A 22,134-nucleotide genomic window follows, 5' to 3' on the forward strand; every position below is an offset into this window, starting at 1 on the left:
CAAAGCTCCTCTCCAGCTTTCTTGTTGGCCCCCTAAAGCACTTGAAGCTGCTCTAAGGTCTCCCCGGAGCCTTCTCTTCTCCAGGCTGAAAAAAACAGCTCTCAGCCTGTCTCCAGAGCAGAGGTGCTCCAGCCCTTGCAGCACCTACGTGGCCTCCTCTGGTCTCACTCCAACAGGTCCACATTCCTCTTGTGTTGTTGTACTGGAGCCGGAGGCAGGACTGGGGGGGGGGGGGGGGGGGGTCTCCACAGCCCCAGTAGAGGGGAGAATCCCTTCACCTGTCCTGCTGCTCATGCTCTGGGGCCACAGTTTCTAGGGTCAGACTCTCAGAGCTCGGTCATGGGAAAACTTCTTGCTAACCAATGCCTCTAAGTCCTTCTCCTCAGGGTTTTTTTCAAAGCTAATAAAAAGACCCTGGCTGTGCTGATTTACCTGCCCCAGAGCAAGCTGCTCATAATTCAAGCACAGAGAACAGATGGCCATAAACATTTCAAGATCCTTTCATATGAGATGGCACATAACGCATGAGTTTCTCAAACAAGCTACTTCACACAGCATGCCAAACAGGCATTAGTTCAGCACGATGACAGTTCTGGGTTGTATCTTTCACAAAGCTCTATCATAAAAGCCATATACTATAAGAAGCATCATGTTCTTTACCTGTAGGTACGTGGTAGCTGGTGTGTAAATGTGAACTTTCCCTTCCTTTTCATTGCCTTGATCTTTATACAGTAGTTCCACTACAAGATTCTTAATGGAGAGAGATTTTCCAGCTGTCAGCTCCATAGTCAACAAATAAGCAGAATGCTGAGACTGATGTAGTTTGAGAGCTGCATGCAGATATAGCCATGGGGTGTCTATATTTAATACACCTGGAAGGAACACATATTAAAGCTGGCAGAAAAGTGCGATTTCAGGCTTCCTGGATTCTAACTCTGTCTGGTAAGACACTGGGGTTTTGAAATAAGGATAAAATGCTCCTCTCAACCTATTCGCTTCCTGGATGGTATATAATGAAATGTATGTCCTTCACTAGCATAACATGCCTCATAGCGTAACACATAGGGAGGTTTGTTAATAAATGGAAATTTATGAAGTCCAGTCTCTAACTGGCACCAGGAACAGGTTCTGCTGCATGATCTGCAACAAAATGTGAATCTTTACCTGAACTGTAAGTCTGTAACCATTATGTGCATAATTACAATGGCCTTAATCAAAACTGTTCTGACACGGGCAAACACTGAAATTCAATCCTGCAATACATACATTTTTAACAAGATTTCATGCTGCAGTAAGTTCAGTAAGATCTTTCTGTATGCATATTTTTTAGTGCTTTCCTGTATCTTTGGCCATAAGCTTTTTAATTGCCATTTGAAGAAATGTGAAATGAAATTCAATAAGAAATAATACTTTTGTCATTTGGGTTCATGTGATGCAGTGTTTTTCAGATAATGGAGTCAATGTTGGTTGCATGTTTTGAGAATAAAGATTTTTTTTAAAACATGGTTCACTTCTTGGTCAGGTGTCTCAGTCAAAAGCTAACAGGACATTACTGGTCTACATTAGGAGTACAGCTATCAGACAAAGTTATCCCACTCTGCACAGCGTAAGAGAGGTTGTGTCCGCAGCACTGGATCTGGTCTGGGAGCACGCAGATCAAGGCAGATGGTGAGAAACTAGAAAAGCTACAGCAGAAGGCTGCTGTGATGGGAAAGGGGCTAAACAAGACCTGTGACAAGAAGAGAGGGAGCAGACTGTTTAGTCTGCCAAAAGACCAGGGGAATCTGTAGCTGCCTACAGCTAACTTAAAAGTAAATGGCAAAAATGAGGAATGCAAACTCTTTGAAAGAGGCAGCAATATAATGGACAATGGCTACAAACTGCACTTTGAGAGGCTAAGGCTCTTGCTGAAAGAGGCTAGCCAGCTAGGCTGTGGAAAGTTGAAGGTTCCAAAACCTCTGCTAGGCAAACCCACAGGAGATGTGATCTAATTTTAGGAAGTCGTGATGGAGCAAGAGGCTGGTCTTGATAGCTTTCAGGGTTTGTCTCTTCCAACATTATTTCTATGACTGTTACACCCACACAAAATTTGCTCACAAAATCCCAGCAGCAACTTTCAATGCCTGCTTTTCTAATCACAGTCTTGAAATGGTTTGTGGTACTTCACCTTCCCACTTCTTCAGGCCATTTCCGGATGCATCTTTCCACAGCAGCCCAGCCACAAATGGCATGTGGTCATTGTACTGCACCTCAAAGTTGGTGCTACTCTGCAAATAAACCTGAGAGGCGTGCGAGTGCTGGAGCTGGGTTCTATAATTCACCTGTTTTTCCAGGACTTGCATGGTAAACTGGAAAACAAGTTCAGCACATTTAAATAAAAGCAGTATTCTATCTTCGGGGCTGTCTAAGCTAGGAAACACACACAGAGTAGCAGAAATGTCACAAATAGCATTTCTGCTCTGCATATTTGCTATTCACCCTACAGCTTTTCATGAATGCTGAGCAATTACAGATAGGGGTTTCTTTAATATGTATTTGTTACACCTATTTGGGATTCAAAATGGAAAATTCCCATTAATTTTTAGATAATTTACTTTGTTGAAAAGAACAAACCAAAATCTAGGTCAGTCTATGCTGGAATCACGGATAAATTCTATGCTTACAAGTGCTCCATATAGAAAGAGAATAATGACTCAGAAAACTATTACTTAATCTAAGAAAGTAACAGAGAAGACCTGCAACTTCTAATACCACAGAAATTTACAGGAACAGTTTCTGGAATTTCTGTAAGAACTTTTTACAAATAAAACAAAAGATAAGGGCGCATGCCAATGTAAGTATTTTCTTTCTGTAGCCCACAGAATGTGCCTCCAAAAGAAGGCATAAACTCCCTCTGAGGTTTTTAATTATACCTTACTACATGGAAAAAAATTTACTGATCCAGAATAGAAATCAATTTATTAAAAAACCTAAAAAAGCAACAAAACCCAGGTCCATATCAACTTCCAGCTAAATGCTGTAATATTCAGAGCTATTATAACCTGTATGCTCCTTCTACATTGTGTGAGAAAAGCAACCTTCATGGATCTCTGCAAAACCTACAAAAACCTCAGACTACATTATACCCAACCACTTTTAGTATTTGAAAAATCCATCTACCAGATTTCTCTTGCTCATTCTAAACATCAAGGATTTCTACAAGCCTGGGTTAAGGCTACCTAATTCAAACTTAGCAGATTTGGGTATTTGATTTATTAATACATAAAACAAAAGTTTTAATAACTAAACTCATCCCAAATTTTCTCTTACTTTGTCTGTCAAACATTTGAAGTGATGGTCTTACTCCTCAATACATGATTACCTCCATGAAATAGTTGACTAGAGATGAACTGGAACTGTTCTTAAATGCTTGGGTAATCAGCACTTTCTTCCTGTTGCTTATTTCATCCCAGTGTTTCCCATAGCTAATTTCCATCTGGGAGGAAAGCCAAGATGCACTTGTTTCATGTTTCAGGTGAACCTAAAGAACAGAAAACCACCTTTTTCCTGTAAACCAGGCTCTTTTATTCACTGCTGTTAAGTGCCTGTAGAAATAGTCTGAAGTAGCAAGCAAGACTAAAGCAGAAAGGGTTGCAAACTTTCCAAAGAAAAATCAGATTCCATCAGAAGAAAGAAATTCAGTGTACAAAACCCCAAACTAGGGGCTTCCAGTCAAATTGCTTTTCTCAAAAGCTAAGGAAACTGGACTCAGGTACTGGATGGAATGGCCCACAAGGATTCACTGGGCAGCTGCAAAGTCTGGCAAGATCCTGCTTATGGGAAACCCTAACACTTTTTGCCTTCAATCCAGCTTGGACCAGAAGCAAATTTGAAAGGGTACAAAATTTCCCTTTAATTCAGAAGCTTATTCTTCAACCAGCTCTCTGTTCTGAAGTAAATATCCAGTATTCATGGTGCTTTGCCTTTAAATTAACCTTTGTCTTTGTGCCGTCTGTAAAGGATGAAACTTTAAACATATCTGCTTTTCTGCATGAAAGGGTCACACACACTGAAATTTGTGAGAAAACACACAAATCTCAATGAGAAAATTAATACAGAACATGCTAAAACGTCTTATTTTCCAGACATATAACTTCTGAAGAATAAGCAAACTGACTTTTAGTTACAAGGGTAGAAAGAAGATAAATCATAAACTTTTCACAAATTTTTCACACATTCTGCATTAATTGCAAATTAATACACTAACATCACTGGAGAGTTCCACCACTTACAGCTGTAATAGGCTGCATAAATTATCATCAAGTTACTGGACTGGCCATCTTTGTCTACATAGAAAGCAAAGAGAAACACGATGAGTAGAAAAAGACTGACCCAAAAAAGGCATCTTGGGCATTGCTCTGCTTAAGCCCCTCAGTATGTGAGTTACATCAGGATACTCAGCACACAAGTACTAAATGCTTCAGTCAGTATCTCTACCTTGTGATTATAGGTCGGAGTCTGCATACAGTGAAATTCATGCCCAATATCAAGTTTGTACATGCCATGTGAATCCGTCTCCGCTTTCATCTTTTGCCGCATACTGCATTCATGATGAAGATTCTTTGCCTCTCCTGTTCAAGTTAAATCACAAATTTACCTATTTAAATAAATCAGAAGTAAACTTTCAAAATGTTAATAGCATAAATCTAGTGCTGGTGTCAAGGTTTCTGTTTTTTTCAAAAACATTAAAGTGAGATGTGTCAATTTTTACAGGTATCTTTTCATTGATTTATCCTATGAATCCAAAAGAAAGAACGCATTTAAAAAATCTGCATTTAAGAACAGTTAGTTTGTATTTGCTAAATAAGTGATTTACATTCATGAAAATTAAAACATTATTAGAGTAAAAAGTATAAGACAAGTAGATATTTAATTTATATAAAAGGTCTGGCAGTCTAAAGGTACTGACCAAAGTTTGTGCAGTTTGGTACCAATAATGGCGTAACTGCATTACCATGAAGCTCAGCTCAAGAATTATTTCCACTAACGGCTCAAGATGTAGACACATTTTTCTACTGTTGTTGTCAAAACACTGTTTCTTAACACCTGAATTTATTACTACCTAAACCAAAGAGTAGAATTACTTCTACAAGGGATCACTTGCTGACCATTTCAGGCAGAAGAGATACCAAACTGGATTTATATATAAATATATATATGGCTTAGGATCTAAGTATGCAATTCATACTTATATAGCTATAGCTAGACATCATCCAATACTGTTATATGTGTTCAGGTATGTTTCTGTTTATGTGTATAAAAAACTCTGATCAGCATGTCATTTTTTGCAGAATTATGGGCTCATACTGGTGTAGGTTTAAGAAAGCTCTACTACATATATTGCTATAGGCTTTCTGAATGTGCAACATATTTTACATATACAACTACCCTACAATGTTTATCATGACTTTATTTTTATAAAAATAACATGACTTTATTTACCATGACAAGTATTCAATACCTTGATATAAGTATACTGATATTCACCTGCTTTGTCCAACAAAATTAATGCACAGTTCATACACTGCAGCCAGGAGGGCACAGCCAACTCTTTCCTGCAAAGAGTGCCTCATTTTTTTGTGTATGTATGCAACAATTCATTTTGTATTAACACTTGAGAACACAAATTAATTAGGAGCAATTTCCATTAAAAAAGCCAAGTATTGGACATGCTTGTGAAAAGCACATTAGAAAAATCAATTCTCTTTTTTATATGCAGAATCAAAAAGAGTTTATCCAAGTGAAAAGAGAATCTCACCCTCAATCTCAAATCGCAGTTTAAAAATCAAGTAAAATCTTTCTTGTTAAGAGTGTCCCAATCATACAGCCAAATAAATTGCAGAAAAATGAGAAAAACAGAATGCTTTTACTTTCTCTCTTTTTCACTGTACCTAGGAGTCCATATTTTATCCTCAAACCATGAGACCACAAGCCTTCAGTTTGCTTGAGAAGACTGATGACACGAACTCCAACAACACCTGGAAGGTAAGTCTCCCCTTCCAATGAGTATTGTCTCAGCTTATCATCAGCCTTCTTCTCCAGAAACACTACAAAAAGAGTAGAAGTGATTAAGCAGTGGCAGAACACAGAGTTAACTTTAACCAGAAAAGTAATACTGCAGTGAAAAAAACCGAATGTATTCAGTCTCACCCTGTCTAATCCATGCTATACTCCTTGTGTAGTAAAAAGATAGAGCTGAATGTCCGGTGTCTTCCTCTGACTACATATACAGCCTGTAAACCATATTTCTCAGCTACTGCTTAAAGTTTGGTGAAATGAATGTAGTCAAAGCTTCTTCTAAAAGAAATAAACTCTAACAGACTGATCTTCTAATTAATTAAGACCTAATAAATGAACATGTATTTTCTTCTATATAAGTCAGAGCGAGGTTGTGGCTTTGTAACAGAATTGATGCATTCTAGGTGTCAAGGGACAAGAGTTTAAAATCAGACCAGAACTGGTTTTTAAGATATAGTCACTGGCAATTCATGTGAAAGCTAAAGATGAAAATTTCACCTGAAGTTGATCTCCCATAAACCAAACTGGCATTTTGAATTCCTTAAAAGCTAGTTTTACTTGGAAACATTGCATAATCCTATGATATTTCAATGTCTTTGCCACATGGAGACTAGAGTAAGAAATGCCATGGAAAAAATGAGAGCCTTACATTAAATTATTGGTTTACTCCATTGTATTAACTTATCTTTAAAAAAACTTACTTCATGCAAACAGTAAAGCCCTCTTTCTGTTACTTTCATTTTCCTCTTAGTATATTTGTGAGAAAAAAAAAATAAAGATTTTTAAAACAGCTTTAAGAGACATTTAGCTACATGTATGCCTCTGCAGTTTTATACTAACAAAAGTGAAAATGAGAAAATATTTTAAGAGCCGTCATTGTTTTGACATTTTTTGTTAGGTAGGATTCCTTACATCTTATTTCCTCTACCCTCTTCCACTGTAATTAAAAACAGACTTAAACAACAAGTTGTTTTATAATTCCTATTATTCTGAAATACGTATTCATACAAATTCATGAAAGATGGTAATCTTAAAAGGCAGTCTTACCGATTTGAAAGGAGCTTTAGAAATGCATGTCCAAAAACAGGGAAACATAATATATAAGGACTCTAGAACTTACATTTACATGGCAAATACTTATTGTCCTCTAACCTGAAAGAAATGCAGCATCCTTCAATAAATTATTCAGAGATACTGAAAAAGTTATCTTCTTGCCAAGTTGTTTAGTGATGTTTCCTGACAGAATTATAGGACTGCTTTCCTTTATCAGCTTTACCTCCAGCTGGGTCACATACCTCTGCTCTCCACCCAACATCTGCAAATCTGCCATTCCCTACAATAAACAAACAAATAAAATACAAAGCCAAAACCCAAGCCACTCAACAGTACAAACTGATTTGAGAAAACAATAGTATACACTTGGGCATTTCAGAAATGAGAGAGTTTTTTTCTATACACTCAATAACCCCCTTTTCTACCTCCCAAACCATAGAACTTGTTGTAGGTAAATAATGGGGAGGAAGGATGGATTTCTTTTTCCAGTTACACAAAAATCACAGTGGTGTGAGATGCTATTTCCTTCACCTCTTGCTAGCTTCAGTAGTAACTGAAGTCATCAAGAATGTTACAATACTGGGACAAAAAGTAATACGGTGTTACTGAAAATACTGGCAGTCTCACAGAGGTAACTAGATTTAGGTAGGACTAGATGCAAACAATCTGCAATGCTAATTACTGTTTGGGTTAATGAGAAACATCCAAAAGGTCCTTGCTGAGATATTACTCTAGAAGAAAAAATAAATATGTTAAATAACGTGTTCAGTGTAGGAAAATGCAGAGTGTTTGAAACTGACTGGCTTAGGAGGCCCACATAAGACATGGCATCCTGCTACGGGTATCAACTGCATAATTAAAAAATTGTTCAAGTCCCGGAATAGAAACAAAATTTTCAGTAGAGTTTCAGTGACAAACTCCCACCTGCATTTTTATTTGCTTTTTAATTTCAGAGTTCAAATACTGGCATTCTCATGCTTAATACCCAGTGCTTTAAAAAGAAAATAAATTTCTGTGATATAAACAATAGTATCTTAGAGGTTCCTACAATTATAGAGTCCACACAAGTGAAGAAATAGGCCTAGGCTTACTCAGAGTGTCTTTATGCATGGTCAGAACGTGGCTCTGAAAAACTATGACACCATATACACATAATGAGACCAATGTGATCTCCTCTACTGATGTAACACTGGAAGCAACCCAAGGGCTTTGAGAACATCTGAATGTGAAAAAATTGCTTTAGATTACTTGTAGAAGCCATGCCTTAAAAGCTTTTGAAACACAATTTAGCACCAAGTGTATATAAAAAAATATATAATAAAGATTTCTCTGATAGACTGCTGGCAGAACTATTTTTCAGTATGTGTATTTTTCGTTGCCTTTCTTTTCTGTGCTTTAATTTAATTATTCATCCTAGTATAAGAGTTCATGACCTGAAAACATACCTTAATGTAATATACATCTTGATCATCCACTATCAGCTCCAGGTGTCCAACTCGTAAACTTTTAGAAAACTCAATTCTCCCTTGGAGAAAAAAAGAAGTGTTTACTTTTTCTGGACATGTATTGTTCAATGATGCTTCGTAAAATTGCACCCAAGATGATAGCTGCCATGGTTGTGAACAATACGTTTACAGAGTGAAAATATAAATATCAGAGCAAAGGAAAAAAGTTAGGAACAGTTTGCAAAAATGTCCTCAGAGTACACATTTTGTTTTGAAAGGATATTTTCAGAACACCAATTGAAAAGAGCAACGAAGCTGTGTCCAACAAACCAGCTGAGCTCTCAAACAGATTTATACACTTCCTTTATGACTGTGCTAAACTGTTATGAGCTTGGAACACTGCATGCAAAGCTTTGCACCATACAGGTAAATCCTCCATGCAATCCATTTGAAAATAACCAAGGTAAAAAAAAAATATAAAATCTGTAAGGACAAATTCTATCTATGTGATACGGTAGAATACATCAAAACCAAACAGCACTTGACCAGCATGTCAGGGAAGTTGAGAGGTGTAATTATGTTGTCATACCATTACCACATATTTATCAGTTTATATTTCATTGATGTATTTGCTTTTGTTTTCTATGTTACACTGTGATTGAAACGGTTTTTATTATAATGCATAAAAATATAATGGTCAGTACTTAATTGATTTGGCAGCAAGTAATTTCATACCATAACTGACAGTATACAGTAAACTAAAATTCAGCAATAGTAAAGCCAGTTCAGCTTATGTAAAAATTTACAGAACAATCCACTATGCTCCTTAGCCTTAACTTCATCTATACTAGTATCAACTTTCCTCTTTAACCTGAGCTTGTGAACCGGGCACTGAACCTCTGACTTCACAGAATAGTCTTAACCAAGATGCAAATACCACTGGGAATGGGGTATTTCCTAAAGCAGTAAACTGACTGGCTATTACACAGTAATGTAGTTTTAGCATCAGATTATTGACTGAAACATATTGGCATTTCTCTGCTAATTCTAATGAAGTCCTAATTGACATTAACTGATGATCTGGGTCTCAGTTGAAAAACCTACCATCAATCACAATTTTTTTCTTAGGTTGCATAAATTGGATTCTGAATTTCTTCTGTGGGACACTAAAATTTAGGTCAATGCCAACATCCCTTTTCAAGTCTGACTTTGGTGTCCCAATGAAGAAGTGAAGGACAGCTTCATTTGGGATCCATGAATTCTCCTGGAAGAAAAAAAAGGATAACCACATTTGCAATTAGCACAGCATTCACAAACCCATACACTGTGTTACATCATATGATCACAGTCGCCTTCACTGCTACAATTCTTCACCTATCTGCTTTTCAAAATTTTCACAAAAAGATGTTTTTTCCATTCCCTTTCCAATTCTTGTCTCAGAAAATCTTATCTAAACACCTTGCATTTCACAGCATACTGACCTTTTCTTGAAATCGTGCTGAATCCTGCCAAACAGAAAATCAGATCACCCTTCCAGTTACAAATTCAAGCTGTATCACTCAGGCCTAAGTGACTACAGTTTGGCAGAGTTGCCTTAAGCCCTTACATTCTGGGGTCAGCAATGGGATACCGTGCACAGTGCCATGACCCTGCAGTGGGTGCCTTAGCTGACAGTTTGCAGCTTGCCCTGCCTACAGATGTCAGATTCTCTGGCAGAGGAAAATACTTGTTCCCTTTCCTGCTTTTATTAGAGATAGTCAGGAAAACAAAATCACAAAGGAAAACTTATTCTGCTTATTGCTGTTATATCGCTGTCTTACAGATACTGAGCAGTGTTTGAATATAGCCAAAGCCCTAACTATCTCCCAGTAAAAAGACTTAGCTTAAGCTTAGCAGCATACTTGGTCTGTGACAGAAGGTGAGACTCCACCCACCACCCATCTTAAACACCTATACTATCATTTTAGAAAAAGCCATAAATTCTTATTGTCCCCTGCAGAAACTGAAAGCCATTCCTTCCCCAGGCTTGCCCAAACAAACATATTAAGAAAACTGACAGCCTTCTGGAGTGGATTTACTGGAGCCTAACTTCTGCTTTTAAATAATGTGCTTAATGTAAATGAACAATTTGGGGTTTGAGGGGTTTTTGTCATAAACAGAAACAAGTCATTGAAGTGAGGCCAGGTTGTCTAGTACTGGGCACCAAGTCAGAAATCCTGGTCTCTAATTCCAGCACTATCACTCTTACCTAAAAAAATGATTTAATATTCATGTGTGCAGTTTTGTGTATGGAAATACACACCCATATATGTATTCACATGTGTGATTTCATGTATATTTTCCCATTATAATGGGAATAGAAATAATAATAATGTAGACCCTGAAAGCCAGTTAAGATGAATATGTGGTACTGGGAGACATCATTCTTTGATCAGCATAATAAACTAAACCAAAATAAAGCATGCCATAATGGTACCTGAGCAATATAGTTATATGCAGCTTCCACAATGTACTGCTGCAGGCCTCTGTCTTGCTTTGTTAATGTGACAGCCACTCTCAAAGGTCCAGTAAGAGGAAAAACCAAATCACTGACTGAGGCAGGATATGACATTTCAGAACACAGCTGCCAGCCAATAATCTTAGACACTGGTGGAAGACAACAGTTGATTCAGTTAGAACAACAAAGAAAACATGCAAACAAACTTTGCACTGACGACCTTAGAATTAGTATGTAAACAGAACTTTTACTAAATAAAATGATCTGTTATGAACATTTCAGAATGATCAAGCTTTCTAAGACAAACATAGTATCTATCTAGACTCACCTTCCTCCCTAGTGCAAGATCTGGCTTCTGTGTGGTGTTGGAAAACATCTGTACCTTCCATCTCATCCACCATTGTGAAGTATAGCTTAGAGCTACAACCAAGAATTTCAGTCAGTCACCTTAAAACAATTATGCTAAAGTTACTGCAATATTTAAACAAAATTCTCAGTTATATGCCACCTTCTCCCAAATAGGAAAAAAAATAAAGTTCTGTTAAGATCAGTCTAAATTTCTACTAATTAGCACTGATTTTTACCCACAGTTTTCCATGCTTAATCTGTCACTATCTTGAGATTCCTCTGCAGTTCTTTGCAGTCAATACTAGATTTCTCTGTTCTGTGCAATTTGGTACGGTCACCTTACTGCAACTCCACTCACTTCCTGGTTTCTAGACTTTATTCCCTTCCCCCCACCCCATCCCACCTTAGGGTATGTATGGACATCAGTTTTGTCCTAGTCTCGAAGTCCTTCCAGAACATCACTAAACTGCTTGTACAACAACCATGGTCTCTGCACTTGATGGGAGCAAGAGAGTTAATGCAGTATCTCATAGAGCCTACAGTCAGTCTTTTGTTCAAATAATACACAATACTGGTTTGTAATTACTTGGACTATCACTTTGGTCTGTCATCCATCCTGGCTGACAGAAATAGAACTACATTAGTACTTTCCCAGACTGCTATGGGAATGGATGGTTAAAATGGTGAAGTCCAGAGCATTTTAGCTCTTTTCTGAGCTGCATATCCTACGGTACCACAATGTCCAAAATTAAGGAATGACAATCCACATACTGTAAATACTTTGCTCACCTGTTGTCATGTCTAAAAGGCATGTAGTTGACTTATCATTTACAATATGTGCCTTCTACCTAGACTTCTATCAAGTCTAAGAGTCCAAAGAAAAGAGAAAGCCAGCAGAAAAAAAATAAGCCAAAAAGCATCACTTGCACTAACACAATTAATCTGCTTAACATCTGACAACTGTTGAGATGGTATTTTACAATGTAAATATTGTAATATTAACTATTAACATTTAATATTAAAGAACCTAACTAAAAATTCACCAGAAGGATATGAACATACCTTGTTAGCACTATATTCCAAATAACTCGTGTCTTGCTAAATACCATTTTGTACCCATTTTCACTAAATACCATCAGCTTTTCCGCCACAATTTTAATACACTGAACTAGATTCTTTGGACACTAAAGTTCCAGAAACAGCACTGACATTAGGTAGGAAAAAACAGGGGAATATGAAAACTTCATTTACATATTTTATTATCAGGCTCTGATTCAAAAATATGTTTTTATGGTAAAACAATATAAAATGCACAGAATAATTTCCCCTTCCTTTTCTTCTGAATGGCAGATTTGGACTGTAAGTCAAACTGAAACAGTTAGTTTTCTGACAAAATATATTTCCATTCTACTAATAAGCCTGCCAGTTACATTCTGATTCAAGGAAGTTATCATGGTTACTATTTTAGGAAGATGTACTTGCTTAATCTTACCTGAAATTAATTATCTCCATAGATTCTTCTGGAGTGTTCAAAAAAACTTTGAGCTCTTGCCCTTTTTTTACCTGGATTCCCCCATCAAGACTAGAAGATGTCCTCATTCCTATTACCCAGTTTAGGCCAGCTTGTCCCAGAGTCCCCACAGTTCCCATTTGAGCAGAAAGCTGGACAAATGCACTGTTAAAAGATTCAGACACGTATTCTTCTATGAAAAGCAGTTTCTTTTAAAAAAAATTAATTTAAATCATAGGCTGTTCATTCTCCACTATAAATACAGAGCACTTGATGCTGTAACACAGTATATTCTAACATTAAAATCATGACTATTTTGTTTCAGGAAATAACTGAAAAAATTGTAGGTACGCAGATATACACTTTCTAAGATGACTTAAAGTATAGTTTTACTGTATCTCCTAAGGGATTTGAATCCAGACTTCAGCATGAAATATCAGGAAAGGGAAATTGATGGAGATTGAGTGCAAGTTTATTTCTGTCTTTATCATGGTGTAAGTTTATTTCTGTCTATACAGCACCTAGTGAAGTTTAGCAAATGTATTCAGTATGTATAAAAAGCTAAAATAGAAAGGTAAGGGTTAAATCATCCATTGGTTTGTAGATAACCTGTAACTACATGTCTGGTCCTGAGAAAAATCCAAAATGCTATCCCTGGAACAGGTAAAATATTCAAAACATTATCTGCATGCACACATTTAGGAATCTGATTTATAGATAATGAGGAATGGTCAGCTCAAAACAGTACTGGAAAAGCACAACAATAGAGTTCAAAATCAAACAGGCAGGATAAGAAACCACTGCTGTCCTTATAGTATAGCAGCAATTCAATAATGTAATGCTGACGACTGCTTGAGTTCTTCAGGAATCTCCTAGTCAATCACTACAGACATTCACACAAAATTTTCACATCAGGAACTGCTACTTGACAGACATCAGGAGTATGTGAAAGTGGCATATTTGAAGCAGATATTACCTTGGCTTGATATACCCATTTAGAAAGAAATTTGACTGTTGTTTGAAATCCGCATTCCCTTTGATTTTTATGTTAACTGCTGCTGAGGCATTGACTGCCAGCTGAACAGGAAAGCCTGAAATTGCTGGGAACTGCAATTCTTCAGTGGCCAAACTCATCCTTCTATTAAACTGGACCTCTTGGCCCTATAGTGAAAAAACCCAAACAAACAAATGCCAGAATTTTACTTTGCATAGGAAAGTCAGCATTCAAGCATTTTTTCCAGATAAAACTCTCCACTGCATTTGCTTGCTGTGAAAGTGGTTTTTTTTTGATTGAGCTGTTTTGGGAAATAAGGTAGAAAGCAACCCAGAGCTTGCATCTGGTCAGGGCACGAGTTAGACATTAGTCTTAACCCAGTTAAAGAAAAATTTATTTGAATGAGAAGGATTTGAATGAGAAGTAAGAACCATCAGACAACAGAACAAGCTCTTGCCTAATGTATTGTATAAACATTATCTAAACAACAATGTTTAAAACAAATATATACTGGTGTCTTTTAGAGTTCAATTTAGGGAAACAGTAACTGATATTTTGTATCTTTACATATCTGTAAGAAAGTAGTTTCTCAAGGCATTTATTTTCAATGGAAGAAAAGGTTCATATTACCTTCAGAAGTTTGACAGCCAACTCAGCCAGACTTAAAGAATAATGTTTCATTTGTTTTCTTAAATCTTCACAATTCCAGAAGCTAAGTTCATTTCCAAAGATTTTCATGCTTAGCTCACATTTCAGTGCCTCCTTTCCCACCCTTGTCTCAGTAAACTGACGTGTCATGAAGAAATAAATCAGGAAGAGAATTATGTTTATATTAATTTCCTTTCAAAGGCATAATAAATAGTTCCTCAGTGCAGGTTATGTTCTTAGTAAACAGTCATCAGGCTCCCTTTTATAAAGATTTCAAGACCACTTAAGACCCTGGATTAGTACTTGCTCTTCCCAGCTAAACTTCACCTCCATACCACACAAGCTGACTTTCACTGTGAACACAGGTAATGTCTAGCCCTAAGGTGAATGAGCAAAAGAAGTATTGCAATACATACCCAAAACCAGATGAGGCTTTGAAAAATACAATCTCAAATAATACAGCATTATGGGTGCCATAATTGCTAAATAAACTGCTAAGAAGTAAAAAAGTTTACATTTTCCCCTTTTATGAACGAATAAAAGAGCAACAAAACATAAACATGAGCTTACACAGTAGTAAGACACTCCTACAGAGTCCCAAGAAGAGAGGTGGTTTAAGACAAACTAAATAAATCACAGTCCCCAAGTTTTCCAGGTAATATATCAACAATTGAAGTCAATTCACAAAGCTTTCCTGCTACATACATAGAACATAACTCTCTCCAGACAAATTCACAAAGGCTCAAGGTGACATCTGACATCAAACTGAGAAGTCAGACTGCAAACACCATGACTCAAGAACTTAACATTAGCAGCTGTTCATAGTGCTACAGAAGTCAACAGACAAAAGCTCATCAGTACAAAGAGAATCAGAGCTCAAACAACAAGAGGAAACCCAAAGTACAGGCAACACACTCCCCTGAGCTAGAGTCATTGTTTTGAGACAATACATCTCAAACAAAACTGAAGATCTGACTCTGTTGATCTGTAGGGGTTAAGTTCTATGCAACAAGTTACATACACTTTCTGCACAGAGTCAGTACCGCAGAACAGCTGTCCAATCCTAGATGGGGCCGTAAGTTTAACTGGGGAAAATCATTAATTTTTCTAAGATCTAGTGTCAGTTACCTTTTTGACTAACTCACTCATTTTACTGTACTTTCTACTAGGACAATTCTGGTTAGCTTTCCTCAACTTTGGTTTGCCAGACTTCGTCACAAGATGATCAGTGGAGCCATACTGCTTCAAAGTCAGCTTCCTCTGCTTGAATTTTCCTGTTGTTTTCACTGGATTTTCTGACTTGTGGTTTCTTTCATTAGTGTTTGCAAAAAAGTAGTCACTGAAAGGCGCAGATTTCTGCCCAAAGGTCTTCTGCACAAGAGCTTCAGCATTCTCTAATCGTACACCAACCTAGGGGAAAGTATATGGCAGTGAAAACCCTGACAGTGCAATGCATAAGCCACATTCAGTTCTACAGGCAAAAAAATAACAAAATATATCCATATGCAACCTTTAGGTTTTTGTACAAAGGAAGATTTGCCATACAAGCTTGAGCTACTGCTATTTTCGCATGTTGCAAACAGTATTTCGGTTGGAAAACAGTAACATACCCTTTCAATGCTTCTGAAATAAGATTCTGTTTGGAAGTTTGACTAAAATAGTATTACTGACATATAAATCCAGGGTATATGGTACTGAAAAAATATTTTGTTCCTTTGATAGTGTACCCAAACCAATCCATCTTCCAATGTAAGTGTTAAAACAGAAACTGTAATACTGTTAACAGAACTGTTTTCCCACTGTAAATGGAAAATTTTTCTTTTTACTTTAATACACCAAGTATCCCTTGAGGAGGTAGATTAAAAACAAAACCAAACCAAAACCAAACCAAAAATCCATAAACTTGCCTCCAGCAGATTTACAGCCTGCCCCATAAGGTGAACAGTCAAATTTGTCATGACTGATCGTGGTAGAAAAGATGCAGGAGAAAAGACCACTGATGCTTCCATATTTGCACCTGCACCAGCTGCAACAGAAAATATCAGATGCCTGTCATTTGGAGATCAGCTATTCTCATGTACTTTGCGAATCTCATCATTCTCTGGCAAACTGCAACTCTGCTCATTAAGAAGATAGTGAATAAAACATTAAGTCAACAGGTGAGGTGGTTTAACTTTTTAGTATAATAAAGACTTTAATGGACATTACTGAAAGGCTATTGTTTTGCAAACACTAAAGGAGCATTTACAATATGTACATTACACAATTGCACTGGAAGAGATGGACAGAAAATCAAAATGTTACTCTGAAAAATATTATCTAGCATTTTTGCTAAAAAAAATGAGGAACAGATAGCAAGACTGGCAGGAATTAGTCTGTATCATTTCATATACCAAGGAAACAGCATAAATCAAAAGTAAAAAATACATCCCAATCCCCTGTTGCGGCAAAGGAAGCTCACTAAGGAAAGAGTCAAAGTTGATATTCAGAAAAATAATCTAAAAAGTTCACTGGTTCTTACTCTCCTTTCTCACTAAAGGCAAGTTGCATGGTATCTGGCTTGCTGGAATTACACTGGATATACTTCAACTAACGTCAGACCAGAATCAGCCTATGTTGGGTACTATTAAGCCATAAAAAAGAAAATTCTCTGGAACAAGTTGTAAAGGACCAGAAAAACCATGTGGGGTTTTAACAATCCATATGCTATTAAGCATTACCTGAGTGGAATGTGGCATCAGAATATGAGGAGTATTTCCATGTCTCCCGGTCAAAATCTCTGCTCAGGATTTCATCAGGAATAGAATCTCGAAGGTACTTCTTCAGTGGGTCATCTGTCTCCAGGAGCTGAGAGAGATGACTCCAAACAAAGGAGCCCACTTAAATCAAATGAAGAAAAGCATTTTAAACTAGAGAAAAACTAAAACAGTTTTAAGAACTGACACAGGGGACATTTTTATTTATTGATAGCAAAATTAATCCTGGCCACAACAAAATTCATTCATTTTCAGCACCATTCAAATCAGTCTAATGCACCTCTCTTTACCACGGTCAACTTACTGAAATACTGTCTCATTCTTTCCAATATAGCATGTGAGAGGCCATTCACTGCCCAGTTTCATTTATGCTTCTCAGCTAACATAAGCAGGCAAGAAGGTTAAGGTTAACCTACTGACTCAGTGTTTGCAAAGGAACTTCTATACTAAATTCAAAGGAATGTTGCAGAAAAGAGATACAACTCTAATACAGACATGAAGAATCAAGCTGTGCAGCTCAAATAATACTGATCTTTTCCTGTTCCTTCTTCAAAGAACAGATGCAACAAAATTATTAGAAGATGGTTTTAAACTTTAACTTTGGCAGAATCACTCAATTTGTTCTTGAAAAACATACTGACCTAGCACACTGAAACATTAAAAAAAAGTATTTAAGTCTGGGATTGACTGCAAGCATATGAAAACCTTAAAATACAAAAATACTAACCTTAAAAACTATAAGCAGGAATAAACAAAGCCCTTTAAAGGCAAGCATTAAGCAACTTTAAATACAGGGATAGCTACTAACCAGACACCCTGCACAAACACTGGCAACAACACTGGTGAACTTGTAAGGGAAAACTGTCAGGTTTCTTCACATACAGCAAACAAACCACTCCTATACAAAGAATCTTTCTACGCTGTGCAATGTATAAAGCAGTTAAACAGCTGTGATTCAAAATCAGTATTTCTGCATGACACTGTACTGATTCACGGTCTGGCCATATATGTGCTGCATTGTGGGGGGCAAATAGGTTCCATGTGTTTTGGAGTCTGGTTCTTAAACAGAGGCACTTTTTTCTCCTGCAGACAAAAAGAGACAGTGCTAGTGCAATGTACTGAACACTGACAGAACTACATTTTTCACAATATAACTTCTTTTCTTCACATTGCTTTTTCTGAAGGTGGCAACTAAAAACTAGTATGTGCTCTATGCCTTCAAAGCACTTGTTAATCAAAAGCCTGTTACATGAATTATTTAGGTGTTACATCAACCAAAATCAAAGGAAGGAAATTGATGAAATTCAGAAGTACTGCATTAAATTGTTTAAAACATAAAACCTTTTGGGTGGACTTGCAGAGCTCCTTCATAAACCAGACAAATCATTTTTTCTGCATGGAGCCATGGGCAGAAGGGTCACTGATGGTACACCTTGACAGTATTTTAGAGGCTGATGCAATTTGTCTCTGTCTGAACTCTAAACACAGCTGAACAAGTCAACTCCCAACCACTAGACACATCATCATGCAAAGAAAAAATATTTGGCCTGAACTCAATCACTGCAGGATACACCTGCCTGGATATAACATCCTGATAAAACGGATAGGATACACTGCTTCAAGTTCAGAGCAGGCTGTGATCCAAATGTAGAGTGCAGACAAGAGCCTGTTTTCATCTGTCTGCAAGCAACTTTATATACCCCTTTCATGTTTGCTCCTTTCTGACAGATTTAAAAGCAAAGAATTAGTCTAGAGGTATTCTTTGTTGAATGTGGCAAAACCATTTAGAAAAAAAAATCCCTTCTTCATCCAAATTATGGGATCAGCTTAAAATTCTATGTGCTTTGGTAATGAGCTGATAGGATTCTGTGCTCTTATAGACATTACAGTTTCATTTTCTACAAGCCATAACAGCTTCTCCTTTGGGTAAGCTACCTCATAAAATATATTTTTATACATAGAAGATTTTCTACTCAGCTTCAGTTCCCAGTTCAGTAAACAATAATTCAGATAAAACAATAATTGATCATGGAACCACAGAAGCAGGAAGCATAAATCAGAATAAACTATCAATAATTAAGACATTACACTCACACTAACCTTTTCCTCAGATGATTGCTAGACTGTTGGCCAGCTATCATATATTTGGATACATGATTAACACTCCTATAAGTCCTACACAACATTCCTAACACAGCATGTCCTAGTACCCAAGTTTTGCTTTTTCCCTGTGTTATAAACAGTTTTTTGATGCCATTTGTTTGCCATTAGATACACAGTGCTCCAACTGTGATCCTTAGAGGACTCTCAATTGACCCAAAGAACCGATTCTAGCTCAGTGACAAAGCACCTCCCACCTAACTTTGATGCTAACAGCAGGAAGCCTGAAAGTTCTTAAATGTCTTAAATAATCTAAACGAAAAACAACAGGCCTTCCTTTGCAGTCTTCAGATCTACTCAGTTTTTGTCTCATGCTATTTTTAAAATACTGTGCTCAATATTAAAATTATATCAAAATTGAAGTAAAATAACTGCAAAAGAGGACAGTATCAAAGAAAGACCACAGCAGTTAGTAATTATAATTAGTATTTGTATTATATTAAGTAAACAAGTAGTAAATGTGGAATTTAGGAGCACTTAGAAGGTAAATGAAAAACAGCTTACTTTATACCTGCAGCTTGCAATATTCCTTTTTGCTACTTGCTTCTTTTTCAACTTAACCAAATGTAATTTGCAGTTACCCATTTGTATTTTCAACGCACTAAACATCAAAGACATTCCATACATCTGTTTGACAAGACTTTTCAGCTAATTCAGTGCTGCCACTAGAGGGGACTAATTCCATGAAGAGTCACTCCTTACTGACTATTGCTAAAATAACAATTATCAAGATTGCAAAACAAACTGTGGCAGTGATACAAACAATCTTTTACAAATAATCTGCAAGGTATTAACACTAAATAAAAATTTACATAGATTGGTACCATTACACCTGTAAGGTAAATGTTACATTAAAGTATCCTTTAGGAATGTGCAAGACTTCAGTAGCTGTTTAGCTAACCTTGACTGGACGTTTCTTTCAGCAAAGTCTTTTGTACTTGTTTAAATAACTCTCCATGTGGACATTTCATTGCTATATAGTAAGCAGCAATCCTTATTTCCACATCTTCACTGGTTTCTTGATACAGATGGACTAATACAGTACTCTAAGAGAGAAAGATTAAAAAAAAAAGAAAAAAGAAAATTATGATTTACTCTCCTAAAACGCTTCATGTATGCACATTCAAGTACAGGTGGGTTTTCTTTCTGCAACACATACGTATTGCTTTATATCTGAAAAAGTCATTTAAAATAACATATATACAAACGTGCACACATATTCTCTATACTATCTTACCTACAAATCTCCAGAACAGTGTCATTATGACCTGAATCCTACACCTAATTTATAATATAACAATTTATAATATTTTATAATATATAACTGTATAATATATACAGGACTATGCAATACAGAGGCTCACTCACTAGCACTACTGTTAATGATGGTTTTATAGACCACAGGGGACATCTGCTCTATTGTATTTAACACATGTACCACAGCTAATACAGACAACAGCACTAGCTACATTTTTGTCACCAGGCTACTAGATTACTTCTGGTCTCAGTCAAAGGGTAGGACAAGTTGTTTTGTGAACTGACAGGAATCAAGACATTGGTGACTGATGTTACTAACATTTAACGCTCCCTGTTCTCCCACAATGTGTCAGTTTAGCAGTTAATTTGCTAGACAATGATGGGGTATATGACAACATATAGACTTCATAATTTAACAGGTCTAAGAAACAACATTGAGTTTCATAACTACAGAGCAAGCAGGTTACACCAGTCCATGCTGTGATTAAATTTTAAAAAGCCATAGAAAATGCTTCTCCAAGTAAAGTCCATGTGGAACCTCTTGTTCTTCTGGAGCAGGACTGCCAACTTTGCCCAGGTTAGCACTCCTGGCTTTGCATTTAATAAAAGAAAACACAAAAACCTCCAAAGTTTTGTGGTTTCTTCCATGAAACCATTAACAAAATGTACCAACTATGAGTGTATTGCCAATCACAAGCTTCTCACATTAACACTTAGCATTTCAGAGAATGATACAGTGGAACAGACTACGGGAAAAATCAAGTACTGTGGGTTTTCAGCCATAACCCAGACAACTGAAGTAACTTCTTAAGTCATGAACATTATTTGTCACTCAATGTGTTACCTCAACTATAGTAAAGCATATTATACATCTGTTCACCAGGGCGGTCCTACCAACCTCTCCAAAAGCAGAGGAAGTCTGCTGGAAGACACATTTATGACTGTTCCTTATTTGCTTGCATGTTTTGTAAGTATTCCAGAAAGTTAAAACTCTAGGGCAGTGCCAGGAAACCATCAGTCACCTGCTGGAAATAAATCACTTACCCTGTCAGAACAGGGAATGCGCCTGAAGGCCTGGATAGCAGCTAAACGAATGTGGATTGGATTGTTTTTCAGGGAAGCACACAAGCTCAGAGCAGGAGCTAGTGAAGCTGCTGCCAGGCCTGCATTTCCAATGGCTTTTAACACCAGTTGCATCTGTCAATACAAAGCAAGTTGGAATAAGAAGTTCTTTAAATGCTGTTAGCTATATGTGAGATTTTATTGCATTAACATTTCTGTGCAAATTCTCTGTTTAAAATTATCACTGATCATTGGTGTTACTGCAGCCCCTATTGAACCAGCTATTCTCCAGCTGTAGCATGAGGACAAGACTTATATGAATAAGGACAGCTGTTTTAAAGCCATGT

General features: G+C 36.8%; 1 protein-coding gene across 1 annotated transcript in view; it reads right to left on the reverse strand.

Annotated features, from left to right (window-relative positions):
* Positions 1-22,134, reverse strand: part of LOC115946768 (uncharacterized) — a 99,837-nt gene that overhangs the window by 50,533 nt on the left and 27,170 nt on the right. Inside the window, exons 10-27 of the mRNA XM_034065378.1 lie at positions 21,770-21,922; positions 20,370-20,514; positions 17,273-17,431; positions 16,460-16,578; positions 15,681-15,962; positions 14,535-14,690; positions 13,887-14,071; positions 12,893-13,075; positions 11,381-11,472; positions 11,032-11,201; positions 9,660-9,819; positions 8,556-8,635; positions 7,210-7,390; positions 5,931-6,086; positions 4,477-4,610; positions 3,362-3,520; positions 2,168-2,348; positions 661-872 (exon numbers count right to left, since the gene is read on the reverse strand). Of these exons, the coding sequence (XP_033921269.1) occupies positions 661-872; positions 2,168-2,348; positions 3,362-3,520; positions 4,477-4,610; positions 5,931-6,086; positions 7,210-7,390; positions 8,556-8,635; positions 9,660-9,819; positions 11,032-11,201; positions 11,381-11,472; positions 12,893-13,075; positions 13,887-14,071; positions 14,535-14,690; positions 15,681-15,962; positions 16,460-16,578; positions 17,273-17,431; positions 20,370-20,514; positions 21,770-21,922 (2,907 nt within the window). The remainder of the gene's footprint in view (positions 1-660; positions 873-2,167; positions 2,349-3,361; positions 3,521-4,476; positions 4,611-5,930; positions 6,087-7,209; positions 7,391-8,555; positions 8,636-9,659; positions 9,820-11,031; positions 11,202-11,380; positions 11,473-12,892; positions 13,076-13,886; positions 14,072-14,534; positions 14,691-15,680; positions 15,963-16,459; positions 16,579-17,272; positions 17,432-20,369; positions 20,515-21,769; positions 21,923-22,134) is intronic.

Source organism: Melopsittacus undulatus, chromosome 8 (genome assembly GCF_012275295.1).
Source record: "Melopsittacus undulatus isolate bMelUnd1 chromosome 8, bMelUnd1.mat.Z, whole genome shotgun sequence".
Classification (NCBI taxonomy): domain Eukaryota; kingdom Metazoa; phylum Chordata; class Aves; order Psittaciformes; family Psittaculidae; genus Melopsittacus; species Melopsittacus undulatus.